Genomic DNA, 16,424 nt, shown 5'->3' on the forward strand with positions numbered 1-16,424 from the left:
ACTGCAGTAAGCAGGGAGAAGTGCAGTGCAGTAAGCAGGGAGAAGGTGCCTCAATGCTGTCCATGGCTCACCTAAGCCAGCTCCAGTAGTGCATGCAGCCAAAAAGCCACCATCAAACAAATTAAAGTTAAAGGTATTTGGGGCTTATGTTTTCTGTGGTGGTGTGGAATAATAGACATAAAGATATAATAGACATAAAGATATAAGGGGTGGGGCGGGGGTGATGGCATATGGATAAATGGAAAGGAGGGGGTGGTAGGTATAAGCAGAGGTGGCAGCAGTGGCGTAACTATAGCTCCGCAGCCCCTGCAGTGGTGGGGGGGCGCAGAGAAATTGGGGGCGCTGCCGGGGGGCTGCGGGGCTATAGTTACCCACGGTCTGCGTCTCGCCCGGCTCTCTGCTGGGACCTGCCTGACCGTCACGGTCCCGGCCGGCTCCTGCTGCAATGAAAACTTACAATTAGAAAATGGCTGCCCCCATACTGCAGAAAGTTTTCTGTCTGCAGTATGGGGGCAGCCATTTTCTAAGAGTCAGTTTTCATTGTAGCAGCAGGAGCCGGCCGGGACTGTGACGATCAGGCAGGTCCGGACAGAGAGCCGGGCGAGACGCAGACCGCAGGTAAGAAGGGGGGGGGGGCAGGTTAGGTGTGTGCGGGGGTGGGGGGGGGGGGGGGCGCCGAATAAACGTGCGGCGGGGTGGGGGGGGGGGCGCTAAATAGTTACGCCCCTGGGCGGCAGAACCTGGTAAGCGTGTTAAACGTGACGGGGGTGCACCAAGCCAGAGAGGTGCTCACTCCACTAGCTAGCACCTGTTGGATCCCCGGCGACTGGAGAAAAACAGGAGCCAGGATAAGGGAGCAGGGGGCTCTGTGCCTCTGTCCGCGAACACACAGAGACCCTGTACCCCTCCAAAAATGGACATCATGTTAGAGGAGACTGGAGCATCTGTCAGGGCACCCAGCGCTATCTGGAAGTGCAGATTCCAGGAGCGCTGGGGCACTGTGCGTCTGCAGCCCCAGGCAAGGAGAATGTAACTCCTGGCAATGAGCATGTAGGTAAGCGGACCTTACATGGTATAATTTGTAATAGGCATTAAGATGTATGACATAATGTGTAATAGGTATTATTGTGTGTGGCATAATGTGTAATGGGCATTACAGTGTGTGACGATATGTAATTGGCAATATGGTGTGCATAATCCTGGTGCAGTGTATCCAAGTGGCTAGGTGACTTTTCCTGGCATAGTGTTTCTAAGGGGCTCTTCTTGGTGCAGTGTGTCAAAGGGGCTTTACCTGGCGTAATGTGTACAAGTGGTACTGTGTGGTGTAATGTGAATAACACACCACTGTGCAGCGTGATTTGAATTGGTACTATTATGTGGCCCTGCCCCTCCCGCACAAAGTCACTTTGGCGAGCCCTCTCACAGTGTTTTCGTGTGTGTGTGTGTGTGTGTGTGTGTGGGGGGGGGGGGGGCTGGGGCACAATCCCTTTTCTGCCACAGGTCCATCAAATTGTCTAGTCATGGTACTGCTGCTACTTGGCATATTATGAGTGTATGAGGCACTACTACTATGGACATTATACACCTTTTTTTGAAGCATGCGCCTTCTGCACCTGCTGTCTTTCTGTAAAGTATGGGAGGCGCAAATTTACAGTTTGCAGGGGGGCGCTGAACACCCTAGCCCCGGCCCTGGCAGTGGGCATCACATACATGTGGACCTTACACTTCCAACCTGGCACATCTTTGAAGCAGAGCGGCACTGCAGGGGCAGACAGGGTGGCAGTTTAATAAACTATCCCAAAAAAAGAGAAATGCTCCAAAGAGCAAAAAATACAAAGAGGTATCGGCCTTGTCATGACTGGCGGTAGCAGCTTCAGCACTTCTATCAGGTTGCTGATCTCCCACTATTTCCTCCTCCATCATCCTCCAAAAATGTGTTTTTATTTTATTTATTACTTTTATTTATTTTTCTTACTTTACACTGGACACAGCCTGTCACACTGGACACAGCCCCTTGGACACTGGACACTGCCCCTGGACACAGCCCCTGGACACTGGACATAGCCCATCCCCCTGGACACAGCCCCGCGAGGGGCGGCGGTACGCGTCCTACGACCTTTTCATACCCCCACTATCCACGTCAGCGTGGAGTAGAGAATAGATTAGTGTGGCGAGCCCGAAGCGTGGCGAGGGGACGCGGATACCTGTGAAGCCCGCGAAGGGACGCGTTAACCTGTGAAGGTATCCGCGTCCCCTCGCCACGCTTCGGGCTCGCTGCGCTCGCCACACTAATCTATTCTCAACTCCACGCCGACGTGGATAGTGGGGGTATGAAAAGGTCGTAGGACGCGTACCGCCGCCCCTCGCGGGCTCGCTGCGCTCACCACGCTTCGGGTTCACGTTTATAGTGGGGGGGTGGCGTGGGGGTGCATTTAACACTGTAAGCACCCAGTAGGGTGCTTATACGATTTTTCATCGTATTGGGGGTCAAAATCACGTCGCATCGCATGCCATCGGGTACATGGCATGCGATGCGATACGATCATCGTACGATGCACAAATCGGGTGCCGCCAAAATACACAAGTACCTCACTTTCTGTTAAGGAATAATTTGGTCCATCGAGAGGTCTCTAGTGGCCACTGGTGGTAGTTCGAGTAGTTAGCTTTTTATATATACAGTATAGATGTGTACATTTATTACTATGTATTCCCCTTATAATCTTACACACTGTATAATTTATGGACTTCAATAACATCATTTTTTATCCTTTTTTTAAATTATGTATTTGATAATTGTCGTGTGTGTAATGTGTGTGTGTGTGTGTGTGTGTGTATGTATATATATATATATATATATATATGTATATATATATATATATATATATTGTATGTATCAATACTGCTCACTTGCAAACTTTTAGAGGAAGAACAGCAAGATATATTTATGAAGAGTATAAATGACTTTGTGCTGAGCGCGGAGGAAGATAGCTGAACGTGTATTTTCTGTATGCTGCACAGATCTACAGTAAGGGTCAATTAGGAATAGTGGATCGTGTCTGCAATTCCTCATTCTAGGTGCGGAGAGCAGAGCACATTAATCTCCAAAGATATCCACAAATTGAACCTTATGAACAGACCCATACATCATGTCCTCTGCTACAGTAGCCGCCTCTCGTCACACATTTTATGCAGCCTCTCACCCTACCCGTATGTCATATCGCATATTTAAGTAAAAACATCGGACTATGAGTTATAGCTTTCAGTCTGAATTAATGTAGCTTTTATTACAGGTGCCAATATGTGTGTAAGGAAAAGCTCTTCTCTTTCTTAGGGAAATCAATGTTCCGACAGGAGTTATTCTTGTAGGTGCCTATATTTAAATATCCTGAAATAGACTGCTGTATTATTTATGGACGTTTGACCTAGCGGAATTCTTGCCCAGAATGCACCCTAGAAATCCATAGACCTGAGACTTGTTTCAAACAAGGATATGCCTCAAATTACTATTGTTACAGTTTAAACTGTCAATTTGCTGTGTAATGGTTTGTAATATTTACAGATAGATAGGTTTTTATACACAAGATGTGGGCGCTCCCTTTTTTTTGGACAACAGGGTATCTATTATACAGAACGTACCAATACTCCCCTCTGGATGATGGTTCTTATTGATCACGATGCTCAATAGTAGATGTTCAACCGATCACCGTTTGACACAAAGAATATGTGAAATGAGAACACATATGGATATATATATATAGAAAAACTTAATGTCATGGAGACATATGAGGCAGCACTCCTTGGTAAATGCAAAAAAGAGGATTTATTATGTGGCCAAGGTCCTAGCCACAAGTGGACTGAAATGCAACTGATGACAGAGGTAGAGAGGCATGGAGACTTTAAATAACATAGTCACCCGGGTACAGCATCATAGAACAGTCTGGTAGCAGTCAACGGAGCCGTTTCGGCTTATACAGCCTTCATCCTGGACTGACCCACACTAAATGAGTGCACCAGCCCAGTATATAAGGCTTCTACATAATTGAATCAATCACAAACACATGTGTAGACCTGGAGTGCTAAATAGTCATAGGTCTATCCGTTTTGCACGGAATGCCAGTCGGAACTCCATATATGGAGTTTCCGGCTGAAAGCCAATCAGACAAAGTTGTCTTGTTACACACCTCAGTAGGAATGAATGGACACAGATGACGGGGGCCGCCCAGCGTCATGACGCATGCGTGCGTAACGTGTCACCTGGCAGCAGAGATCTCAGCGTCTCCCGACACTGCGTCCTGCGTTGCTAGGCAACAGTACACACTCGCGTCTAATTCCTCGGAGCCCGTACAGACTGCTAAGTGCGCTGAAGACAGCAGTGCACATGCGCACAAGTCTGTTAGTAATGGGCCAAGTCAGGTTGTAACACACCACAACAGAGTGCGGGGGTCGAGGCATAATGAGCCTCAGTAAGTTTAATGACTCCTCCCAGTGACGTGTACGGTCGCCCTGGTAACCCGTTACAACAGTGTCACAGCATATACCAACACTGGGCACAGAGCCGGGTCCCATCAGGGCTATAGACCTGTGGCACTTAATCACCAGATCTAGGGAGTGATAGTCACATTGGTAGCCAGCCAGAATGGATACTGCCCTGGTACCCTGTAACACCAGACCACTGGTGCTCGCGCAGCAGTGCCGGTGTCAGGTCTCATCGGGGCATGTGTACCCAAAGGTAGGCAATAACAAGGCTCTGACTTAAGAAAATTATTGAGGTGTGTATAAAATTTATTTGAAGGTATAGTGATACTATGGCAAACCATGGTTACGGTATAGACCAAAGACCAGAGGCACCCCTCATGGGTCAAGTGTACAAAACAATTGGGGAAGACAGTATACATAAAAAATGAAAAAATGAAAAAGATATATATATATATATATATATATATATATATATATATATATATATATATACACACAATGGGTGAATCTGGTTTCATATGATGGTAATTCCAAAAGTGTTATCAGAAACTGCAACTAGATGTGTACCAAACTCACATGAGTAATGGAATGCTCAAATGTATAATGGTTTCTTTCAGCGATAATAGATGGCATACCGGTACTCCCGGAATGAGATGTAATCAGACGTCCACAATGGTTTATTTTTCCAAACGTAATCTATTGACATAAATATGATGTAAAATAGGGCTTAAACAGGATGAAAACAGGATAAAACTCCAGTCTGGGCAAGCTAGTCGGTGTGGTTTCTCTAAGGTGACCAAAGATCCGGATCTGGCCCCAATGGAGGTTCCGCACATGCACTTACCCAGAACTGGAGATGGTTCCTGTGGTGGTACACTAAATCAGATAAACATGTTTCTAGATCTGGGTCTCTTCTTCAGGAAGGTTTGTAATATTTAGCTGGAATTTTATCACCTGGTTCAAAGCAGAATGTTCACAGCGAATCAAGTATAAGCGTTTGTGGGAAGGCTAATGGAAGCAAATTTCTGATTAGTTGCTATGGTTTACAATTGAACATAGCACACTACGCCAGGCATGTCCAACGTTGGCCCTCCAGATGTTTTGAAACTACACACCCCAGCATGCTTTGCACTAGTTTTAGCATTCTCTAATAGCAAAATTGTGGCAAAGCATGCTGGGATGTGTAGTTTCACAACATCTGGAGGGCCAACGTTGGACATGCCTGCACTACGCCATAATATGCCAGTGGGTAACATTAGTTTGGGATCGTAACATTACCACACCCAGGGCTGGTGTAAGGCTTCTCGGCACCCTAGGAAAAACTTCAGCCAACTGCCCCCCCCCCCCCACCACCACCATACTGCCACCAATACCCACTTTCTAACCCCTTAAGGCATACCTTGTGACCTTGTGAGGTCCTCCCAGCCCCCTGGTGAGGTGGGCAAGTCCCCTGCATTCCCTGGAGGCCCCCCGCACCCTCCCCTTTGCCACCCACAACAAAGTACAAGGAGGAGGGGGCAGCAAAGTAGGAAAGTATGCCTCAAGGCAAGGTATGAGGGTGAGGTCTTAGAAGTTCTAAAGCCGCCACCTACATTAAGTACAACAAGGATCCTCATAGACATTCTTAATTTTTTGATAGGCAGACTTGTTTGCCCCCCCCCCCCCCACCCAGATCCTGGAGCCCTAGGCAGCTGCCTAAAGCTGCTTATGGTAGAGCCAGCCCTGCACACACCCCTTCCTACTTCCCTGAAAGCCCTTAATGAGGCAGTAGGAGTTATCAGTGTCAAATGGTTTCAAATAAATTCTACCCAATTGTAAGTATCCACTTTTTTGGGAGATTTCTCCAGTTGGATTTAAAAGGTTGACACTGCCAAAGTGGCTTTGAAATGCGCTGCCTATTAAGCGTAGCTGCCATTATCAAAGGCAATGCACCAAACCCAAACCTGTTTCAATGACATGAAGTTCTCACCATACACATTGGCAAGTTGGTGGTGAAGTTCAGCAGCTGATGTGTCCTTTCGGCAAAGAAGTCTACTCACACTATGCACATCAATGTTTGACCATGTTTCTGCCAGCCCAGCCGTCTTACACCTGTACAACTGATGTTGGGACAGTATGACGGTTATAAGGCGCAGTTTGATGACTGTGAGGGAAACCAGTGGTCTATCTGGCCTTCTAGTAAATTAGAATGGAACATTACACAATGCAAGTGAGAAGTTTGTTACCTGACTTCATAATTTCCAATACTCAGGACCCCCCTGTGCCTGTGGGAATCTGTCCCCCACCAGGGGACACTGCTTTCTGGGGGTGAGACAGTGTTATTGTCCCAAAAAAAGGACGATCCTGTGAAAATTGGGCCAATAGGGATATATTTTACTTATTGAACCACCCTCATAATGTGAATAAGGAGCAATTCAGTGTGGTCAAATAAGAATAAGAAAAATATGCCATTATTCTGGTTGATTCTGTCCCTGGCGTGATAACACCAGGGACCCATGTTTTGGCTCTGCGCATATTCGCATGTGCAGGGCTTCTGTGCGGGAGCCTTCAGAGATTTGCACAGGGGAGGAGGTGGGCAGAGGGCATACAAATGCCCTGCGTTTCCTTGGCATACCCACCAAAATGCTGGGGGCACCCAGGAAAACGCTGGAGATAGGGAGCTGTAAAGACAGAGATTGGAGGTAGGAGCAGATAGGGACTGAGGGTGGGGTGGAAAGTTTGTGAACTAAAAACAGTCAAAGCTTAAAGTGAAAGTAAGAACTATCATATCAAAGTGAAAGTACATTGCAGAACCCGTCATTTTGACAGGCTTTTAACTATTATTAATATTAGTAAAATCACAAAAAAAAAATCAGTGCACAAAGGATTCGGGCCATAGGTAGATCCCCACCCCCAACCAATCCAAACAACTTTTTCAGTCAAAAGATTTTTCCTTTGAATTGCATACCTCCCAACTTGAGCAGCGATGAAAGAGGGATGAGCGTCGAAAATTTTGGGGGATGTGGCCTAATTAAAGGGGGTGTGGCCTATACTTGTGACTCCCCCGCGAGGCCACACCCCCATTTTGCCGCTATGTGGGGCATGACTCTAGCCCCCTAGCTGCGGGAATAGACGCTGTGCGTGCGCACAGCGTTTATTCCCCGCTGCTCAGCAGCCAACCGGGGGGACTCACAAAAGCCCCCCCTCGCCGCGGGACACTGATGGCCGCAGGAGGGACACGGGAATGTCCCCGAAATCAGGACATTCCCGCGGTAATCGGGACTGTTGGGAGGTATGGAATCGTATGTATTGTGGTTACCAAATTTGCAGAATGTTACAGATGTAAAAGAATAAAAATGAACCATTTCTGGAATAGGCCCATGGAATTATTTGCACAGTAATAATGAATTATAGGCCATTGCCATACAGAAATGCACTGTTTGTTTATATCTGTGCAAAATCTAATTCCTTTGGCTCTCTCTGTCTCTCTTTCAGCTCTCCTTTATGCAACAATTTTTGGAAACGTAACCACCATTTTCCAGCAAATGTATGCCAACACCAACCGCTATCATGAGGTGCTGAACAATGTTCGTGACTTCCTCAAACTTTATCAGGTCCCCAAAGGCCTTAGCGAGAGAGTCATGGATTACATTGTATCCACGTGGTCCATGTCCAAGGGGATTGATACAGAAAAGGTACGGGTGCATGAGGTAAACACTCAAGCATTATACATTTCAATTTATCTCTTGTTCATTCTAACCAATGCGTTTGTCATGTACATTACTAAAAATGGATCTAATATTATATATTTATGCTGCATGTTTTCTTTTTCAGCAGAGTACTTACAAATGTGTGCTTGTCATTGCTTATAATATAATATAAGGCTGATTCCAATCATGATTGTGACCATGCTTCTCCACACAAGCTAATGTGCCATGGTGTAGCTCTGTATATGCGTCTCTTCTGTGTTGTTTTACAACTTTTCCCTTCTTCTATAGTGTGTGTGCGTGTCTGTAGTGCAGTCTGTGGGCAGGAAAAAATGCGGTAAAACTCCTGTTTCGGGGGTTTTACCGCATTTTCAAATGTACTAAGACCCAGCTGCCGCATCTTTGCCGGCCAGGGTATCACCACCTTTGGGTGGCGATACCCTATAGAAGCCTATGGGCTTCATATTGCCGCCCGCCACAGACGCCTACCCCCCTCAATGCCCTCTGTCAAACTCCTTCTCCCCTTAGAAGTATGTCCCAGACGGTGATCCTTCCAGCTGCAGGGGGGAGGAGGTGGCGTTGGAGACAGCCGCTGAAGCCTAGGGATGTGATGGAGACCCCCACACACCAAATCACAGGTATCATGGGGGCCTCCATCACCGCATTGCAATGCTAGTCGCATATGTTAGTACAGAAAAACGTGAAGTGTGTGAATTCTTTCAAATGCGCCCGTCCCAGCAGCCAATTATTTTCACCTATTGGTTCAATCGGCCAGTAGGGATAGTACATGTGATTTCAGGTTAGGTGAAATAAATCAAAGGCACTTGGGCAAAATATATGAGCTCTTTTTCCATATAGATGAAATAAAAATATTAATTTATTTAAAGCTGCAAGATATCCGGCAAAACATTAGAGATAAAAAACCTTTTTCATAACCCGGAATATGACACAGATCCATTAAGTGAGATATGGGGTGGGAAAAGTTAGTAAGCAGTTAGTACTTCCACTCCCGTATCTTCAAACACTTTTACAGTCAGCGATCAGTGAGTCCTCCGCTGTGCTGCAAGTGTTATCGCGGCTCTCTCTTCACTTAGTGGAATCAGCGTTCAGTGAGTTCCCCACAGTAAGACATCCGCTCCCACTGCAGCCGTGGTCCCGGCTTCCAGTGAGGTAAATGACAGTTCTCTGTAAGTGGATAATCCATGTCAAGATTTAGGGCGAGATGTATCAAATGGAAAATGCGGTAAAACCCCGGTTTTACTGCATTTTCCTATGTATCAAAAATGATACCGCAGTGAAGGATATCGCCACCTTTGGGTGGCGATACCCTATAGAAGCCTATGGGCTTCTTTTCGCCGCCCGCCGACGACGCAAACCCGCCGCCACGCCGACCCCCCCTCTGGCTTACCTTCCTGAAGGGTCCTCCTGGACCCTGGAAGGTAAACCTCTCCTCCCCCTAGTGACGCAGCCGGACGTCCTTCCGGCTGCTGGGGGGAGGAGGAGGCCCCGGGGACAGCTTGCTTAGCTGTCCCCGGCGTGACGCCGCGTGAGGGATGCAGGAGCCGGCTGGTAGGTGACGGAGACCCCCCGCACACCACATTCCAGGTATCGCGGGGGGCCTCCGTCACCGCACCGCGATGCCAGCCGCATATGTTAGTACATATGCGGCGGCCAATATAGGTCAATATAATAAAAGTAGATAAAATATATGGATGACCACGTGGCAGTGTTTGAAGATACGGGAGTGGAGGTACAAACTGCTTACTATCTTTTCCCACCCCATACCTCACTTAATGGATTAAATCTGTGTCATATTCCGGATTATGAAAAAGGTTTTTTTATTGCATAGGTTAGTACATATGCGCTAGCATTGCTGCGGTGGCGCGGCGATGTATTTTAAAACATCCTGCCCTGTGATTGGCTCATAATGCCTTTCCAGATCACCGATGAGCTCTTTTTTTTAACGATTACAATGTGTTAATATTCAGAGACAAGTTTAATATGAAGGACTGTTGGAACGCGTATGGATTAGTGATGGCCATCAACCATCGATTATTTGAAATCATTAATGGTTTATGGCCAATGTAGAATAGTTTTGCCATCGATGAAGGAGAACCAGATGTTTTTCCTCCATCGATTTCGAAGCATAACTAAATGGTTTTTTTTTTTTTTTAGCCAAGGGCTCTGGGACACAGCATAGCTCCGCCCCTGACATCCATAAAGCCCCACCCCAAGGTTCTGATTGGCCCACAGACCAGTCAGACAAATAAAAGGAATGGCCATTGATAGTTAAAACCATTGATGGTCATTCATCACATAGTATGCTACCATCAACGGTCGTTTGCGCTATCACCGTCGATGGCAATGGTTTATATGCTTCTTATGACCAATACGTTTTGATTTTAATATATTATGTATTTTTAAGGCGCATTATTGAAGTGTATATATAATTTGCATATTTATTGTTTTCTTTGTAAATGAAACCGTTACTTCTTTTTGTTTGCTTTTTGTTAGGGGCACAGTGATCAATTCCATGTTACAGAAAAATACTGTATATCTAATTTTAAATTGCTATGGTAATATCTTCTGACGCACTCTACGACCGTTTTACAGGCTCGTTTCTTATTGACTGGAGGCGTCTCTTATGACCCCGCTTTGTGTAGGCAGTACTTTTGCTGAATACTCTGCAAATAATCCTTCAAAATGAAAATAAGAGTATACATATAGTGATTTCAGATCTACAGTAAAGGAGTCAGATAATATGAAATGATAAATACTTACACGTGTTCTTATTCTTAATTCTCAGTATTTTGCGACCTTTAATAAATGATTTGCTAGTTTAGCAAATCTGTGACTACTGGTGAACAGTATGGGCCTAATTCAGCCCTGGTCGCAGGACAAATTTGCTCTCAAAATGGGCAAAAACATGCTGCAGTGCAGGTGGGGCAGGTGCAGAGAGAGTGAGTTTTGGGGGAGTTATTTTGTTTCTGTGCAGGGTAAATACTGACTGCTTGATTCTTACACTGATTTCAGTTTGAACATACCACACCCAAATCTAACTCTCTCTGTACATGTTACATCTGCCCCACTTGCAGCGCAGCATTGTCTCAGGTCTGAATTAAGCCCTAAGGGAGTGTGGACAGCAGTTACAATATGGTATGACAAATGCAACATTGTTCAATAAAATGGTTTTCATCTTAACAGTAAATATAATTTAATATTTTATATTTAAAGTGTTACCCCCATGGAGAAAATTTGTTTTGCTTTTACTTTTTACATCAGTGTGGCTAAAGCTGGGCATACATTAGGGCGACTTCTCTCCTTGAAGTAGTCACCTGCGATCTCCTCTCAACCTGCCCAGGTCTTCCAGGGCGTCAGAATAGCATGTGGTAAATAACAGGCGGCCCTTTTGCATACAATATACTGTATGTGATCCCAGCCAAGCCTGCCCAGCTCAGAACCAATACGCCTGTGTGACTCGCAGGCTCCGGTGCAATGCACATGCGACTGTGCATCACATATCACCTGCTGTCAATCACATGCAATTTGGGCACTCTTCATGCAACTGATCGCTGCAATCGTATGAAATAAACAACAAATGGCATGTGAGTCCAGGACCGTCTTAACAGTATTGTAGGTCCTGTTATTTGCAAAGATTTCTGTGTAAAGCTAGTCGCACAAACATTATATACAGTATGCACAAAGATACTCGTAAAACGGACCCCACCTATGTTGGCCCAATTCAGTCCATCTCTGTTGCAGACAGGGAGAGCTGGTGTATGGGTGTGTGTGTGTACAACATAGTTCACAGACATATCGCAAGTATACACCAATCAACAGACTTGCGATATGTTAGCCGTTCACACAAGTGGCTGCCAATATATCTGCCATTGCGTACCCTGTTTACAAATAATGGGGCAGATGTATTAAGCCTGGAGAATAGATAAACTGGAGATAAAGTGGAGATAAGGCAAAAGGGAGATAAAGCACCAGCCAATCAACTCCCAACTGTCATTTTCAAACACAGTTCATTGGCTGGTGCTTTTTCTCCTTTCACTTGATCTCTTCTTTATCTCCAGTTTATCTCTTATCCAGGCTTAATACATCTGCCCCAATGTTTAATATAGACAACCAAAATGTTGGTGTCTATTTATACAGTGTACAGTAGGTAGAATTCAAAGGGTACATACCTGAACTCTGTGTATTGATAAGAATAATTAGCATTTGCCTAGCGCCTGAGTAGATAAACCGTATTTGTCTGTCTATCTACAGTATCTATCATTTATTGTTATCCCTTCTGTATCCTAATATTTTACTGCTGAAGCACAGAACCAATGTATTCTTTAATAGCAATCTGTCAAATAAAAGAAAAGCTCGGAACACATACTGGCTCAAATTAGAGTCTACACTGTAAAAGATCACTACGGGTTCCTATGGTAATGAACAGATGCCAAGATTGTTATAGCAACAGCTAAAAATAATACAGTAAGGAACTGTCATGGATATGGCTGATCTGTGACTTTTAGAACAAGTGAAATGACTCTGGGCCATTCTGTAAGGTTTACTAATATGATCAACAGTGTAGTCTTGTTAATTCCATAGTGGTCCAGAAATGTTCCTTTTCTCTGTGTTATAAAGAAGGAATTGTACGAGAAATACTGGCGGCAGATATAGGCAAACTAACAAACTATGTAGATTTGTCTTAAGCTGGCCATACACATGAACCGCCTGCATACGTCCTGATTGTAGGCAGGTCTTAAGAGCGGTCGAACGAGCTATGGTATCATTCATATGTGCTTTAAAAGCACAATCTGCTTACTACCGCAAGCAAAGCCGATGCAGCACGTATGATCTGAGGATCGACCTCTCCATCCTCAGGACCGGGCATCGTAACGATATTTTTCAAGATGTGCACACAATCCATCACACGACCCCTCAAAGTTGTATATTGGGCCTGATATCGTTCAGGTGTGTGGGCATCTTAACATGCAGCTTCATACATACTAAACGATATAGGCTGCAGCTAATATAATTAATAATATCGAAGCCCGATATTGTGCATACACACTGAATGCTATCGGTAAGAGACATTGTTTAGTGATGTCACCGGGACCCGCTGAACATACGCATTGCTTGGCTACTAGGTATGCAAAGTGATGCAATATGTTTTCTTAAGGCGCCCATACAAGTGCACATCCCATCACACAGCTCAAAAAGTTCAGTATGTTGCTGCACATTCTTGTACAGATGGAGCCGCTCTCGTTGGATAAATGTGTAAAATAGAAATGCAATTTTAATACAGGTCGGGTCTCTTTTATCCGTGTATTCCAAAAAACCGAAATACTCTGAAAACCGTGGTTTTTCCCCTATCCCTTTTTTTCATACTTACCTCATCCCCCGATGTCTACGGAGGCCTCCGGGATCCTCTTCAACAGCAGCTCTAGTCCCAGGGGTGCATTGCGCGAGTGCAACCGGAGATGCTGCTGCAGAGGATCCGGAAGGCCCCCGTGGATGTCGGGGGACCATTGGGGCACCACCAGGGGACCATGTAAGTATGGGGAAAAACTTATTCCAAAAAAAATCCCTTAATCAAAATGCTTGTGGTCCCGAGCATTTCAGATAAGTGATTCTCAACCTGGACTCATGATTTATGGCCAAACATGTGGTCAGCTGGTATCTGTCTGGTGATCATCATGTCGTTCTGGTGATGGGCCTATTTTTATGTGGAGCCTCATTGTTAACCTGGCCCTGTATATACTCATTAGAATATGTATGTTATACCGCTTTCACACCGCAAATGCTGGGTTGCAACCGGAATTTGGACATGGGTCCATACCAGGAGCGACTCGTCATTTGGGATGGAGGAGGTGGCACTTGGAGCTTATGCGGTCTTCAAGCAGTACCTCCTCCATAGTGTAAATGGGACCTGGTCGCTCAACCCGGGTTACCCGTTTACAATGCACAGACCCGTAAACCCGTTTACTGGTTGTGACGAGGCTTGAAATTCCGGGTTGCTCAACACTGAAAATGTGTCTGTGGCGCTTTTACACCAACGCAGATCAACCCGTGTTACCACAGCAATAACCTGGATTTATTTGGCGCCCTGAAAGGGGTACTACAGTCTACTAACCTGACTTTAGACAATTTAGGGTTAAATGAAGCCCGAGTCTAATTAGGTGTTAATCGGATGATTAGTCACTTGCGCTAATTCTAGGCAAATATAAATGTTAGGATGACAGCATTGCTTGTAAATAAAATTAATTTTGCTGAAAAAAATTGTTCCCACCTAATTTTTTTTTTAGCTTAAACCTTACTGATAAATTTAATTCCCTGTGTTAGAATTTCACGTTTTAATTGCTTCATGAATCGCTTAGGAAAACACATTGTGACTTTACATGAATTTGTGCTATTAATCTCATGTTCTCTTTCAGTGCGCATTTCCTGCCCAGAATCGGCTAAGATCTCCTAAATGAGAGATTAAATGCTCATCCTTTTAAACTCTGTATTGGAGATAAATTGTCCCAGAGTTCATACAAGGCAATTCAGTTGCAGCACTATGCACTTATAAGTGATCATTGCCACTCAGGACTATTCAAAATTTTCTGGGCAACAGAACACATAGCAAATAGTTAGTTACAAAGTCAGATTAATCCCATGAGGTTGTGCGACAAAATATCTTCTATGTAGACTACCTTGTAAGAAGGGCTCCCAATGGGAATATGTCAATGACTCCATCGGTCAGATTCAATTATTAATGGGTTGTTCCACGCGCTATCTTCTTGGAAGCAAGGTGCCCAGACAGAGAGGGCCCATACCAATTTGCTGCCATAGGCAAGATTTTAGCTGTTGCCCCGCAGCACAGCCGACAATTCCGACCATGACCAAGCTCCCCTCTCCCAGCACAGCACCCATTACCCAGCTGCACAGATCACAGCAGCCAACAACACACATCAACTCTTACCCAGTACAATCCACAGAGCCATAACTAGACATTGTGGAGCTCTGTTTCAGTAAGACCCCACTATTTTAAATGGGGACATAAAATGTTATGATGTTGTCTTGTTTGTAAGGGTTGTGACCACGCAATAGTACTAAATCAAATACTGTAATGTCACACAGTAGTGCAACCTTGGCCACGTTACATCAAGTGATAATGTTCCTTATTTATGTTATGTCACACAGTAGTGTCCCTTATTCATATTACATGACATAGTGTCTCTTATTTATGTTACACCACACAGTAGTACCTTTTTTACCTTATATATACAGTATGTTACACCCATCCCAGTCCATCACTGTCGAGGTTTGCAGGCTCTGTGCTTGGAATGCTTTCCCCTAGGCATTTGCCTAGTTAGCCTATGCCTAGGGACATCTCTGTGCCCAGAACTAATTAATAAGTGCCCTATGTTTATCCCATGATTGACTTCAAGTTAGCAGTTAACACTTTTCTGCTTCATGGGCTGCTCGGGGTTTATTATGGATTTTTAATGTAACCGTTTCGGACACTTTACCCCTGAGAAGAGTCTGCACCACAAAACCTGTAGGTAATTAAATTTGCCCAAGCTCTGTGTTGATGACACCAGGTTTCCCAGCAACTTAAACATATATTTGACTCCACAATAGTCACACAGAATTTGCTGTGATTTACAATTGACTTATATTCAGATGTCATTTCTTGGACTTGTGGTATAAATTAAACCACATTTGGGATATAACTGTGCCCGAGTACATCAACAGGTTGTCTCTGTGATTCTGTTCTTTAGAACTTTACATTGCATTTCAAGGTAAACGTATCTTAAAACTGGAAAAATAGTATTGTGCACCAAAGAATTATGCCATCTACAATGGAGGACTTTGAAATGAGGTCATTGGTTCTATTCCCACCATGGCCCTAACTGTGCAGATTTTGTATATTCTCCCTGTGCTTGCGTGGGTTTACTCTGGGTACTCCGGTTTCCTCCCACAATCCAAAAATATACTGCTGGTTAATTGACTGGTATGTGTGTGCGTGTACATGTGGTAGGGAATATGGATTGTAAGCTCCACTGGGGCAGGGACTGATGCGAATGTTCAAATATTCTCTGTACAGCGCTGCAGAATATGTATGTGCTAAGAAACTGTTAATAAATAAATAATAAATAAATAATTTCCTTGGTTTGTGGCCGCTGTACTAGGCTGTCCTGTGCAAATCAGAAAATATTCTCAATCTGAAAGCTTTTCTTTGGCTCAGGAGCACCATTATAAACGAGGTCCTGTGTGTTT

General features: G+C 44.7%; 1 protein-coding gene across 1 annotated transcript in view; it reads left to right on the forward strand.

Annotated features, from left to right (window-relative positions):
* Window positions 1-4,453: 4,453 nt before the first annotated feature.
* LOC146055239 (voltage-gated delayed rectifier potassium channel KCNH5-like) overlaps window positions 4,454-16,424 on the forward strand; it is a 42,637-nt gene continuing 30,666 nt past the window's right edge. The window contains exons 1-4 of the mRNA XM_083168227.1: window positions 4,454-4,463; window positions 5,201-5,400; window positions 6,552-6,621; window positions 7,951-8,165. Of these exons, the coding sequence (XP_083024353.1) occupies window positions 4,454-4,463; window positions 5,201-5,400; window positions 6,552-6,621; window positions 7,951-8,165 (495 nt within the window). The remainder of the gene's footprint in view (window positions 4,464-5,200; window positions 5,401-6,551; window positions 6,622-7,950; window positions 8,166-16,424) is intronic.

Source organism: Crinia signifera, unplaced genomic scaffold (assembly GCF_055691185.1).
Source record: "Crinia signifera unplaced genomic scaffold, ASM5569118v1 HAP2_SCAFFOLD_406, whole genome shotgun sequence".
Lineage (NCBI taxonomy): Eukaryota > Metazoa > Chordata > Amphibia > Anura > Myobatrachidae > Crinia > Crinia signifera.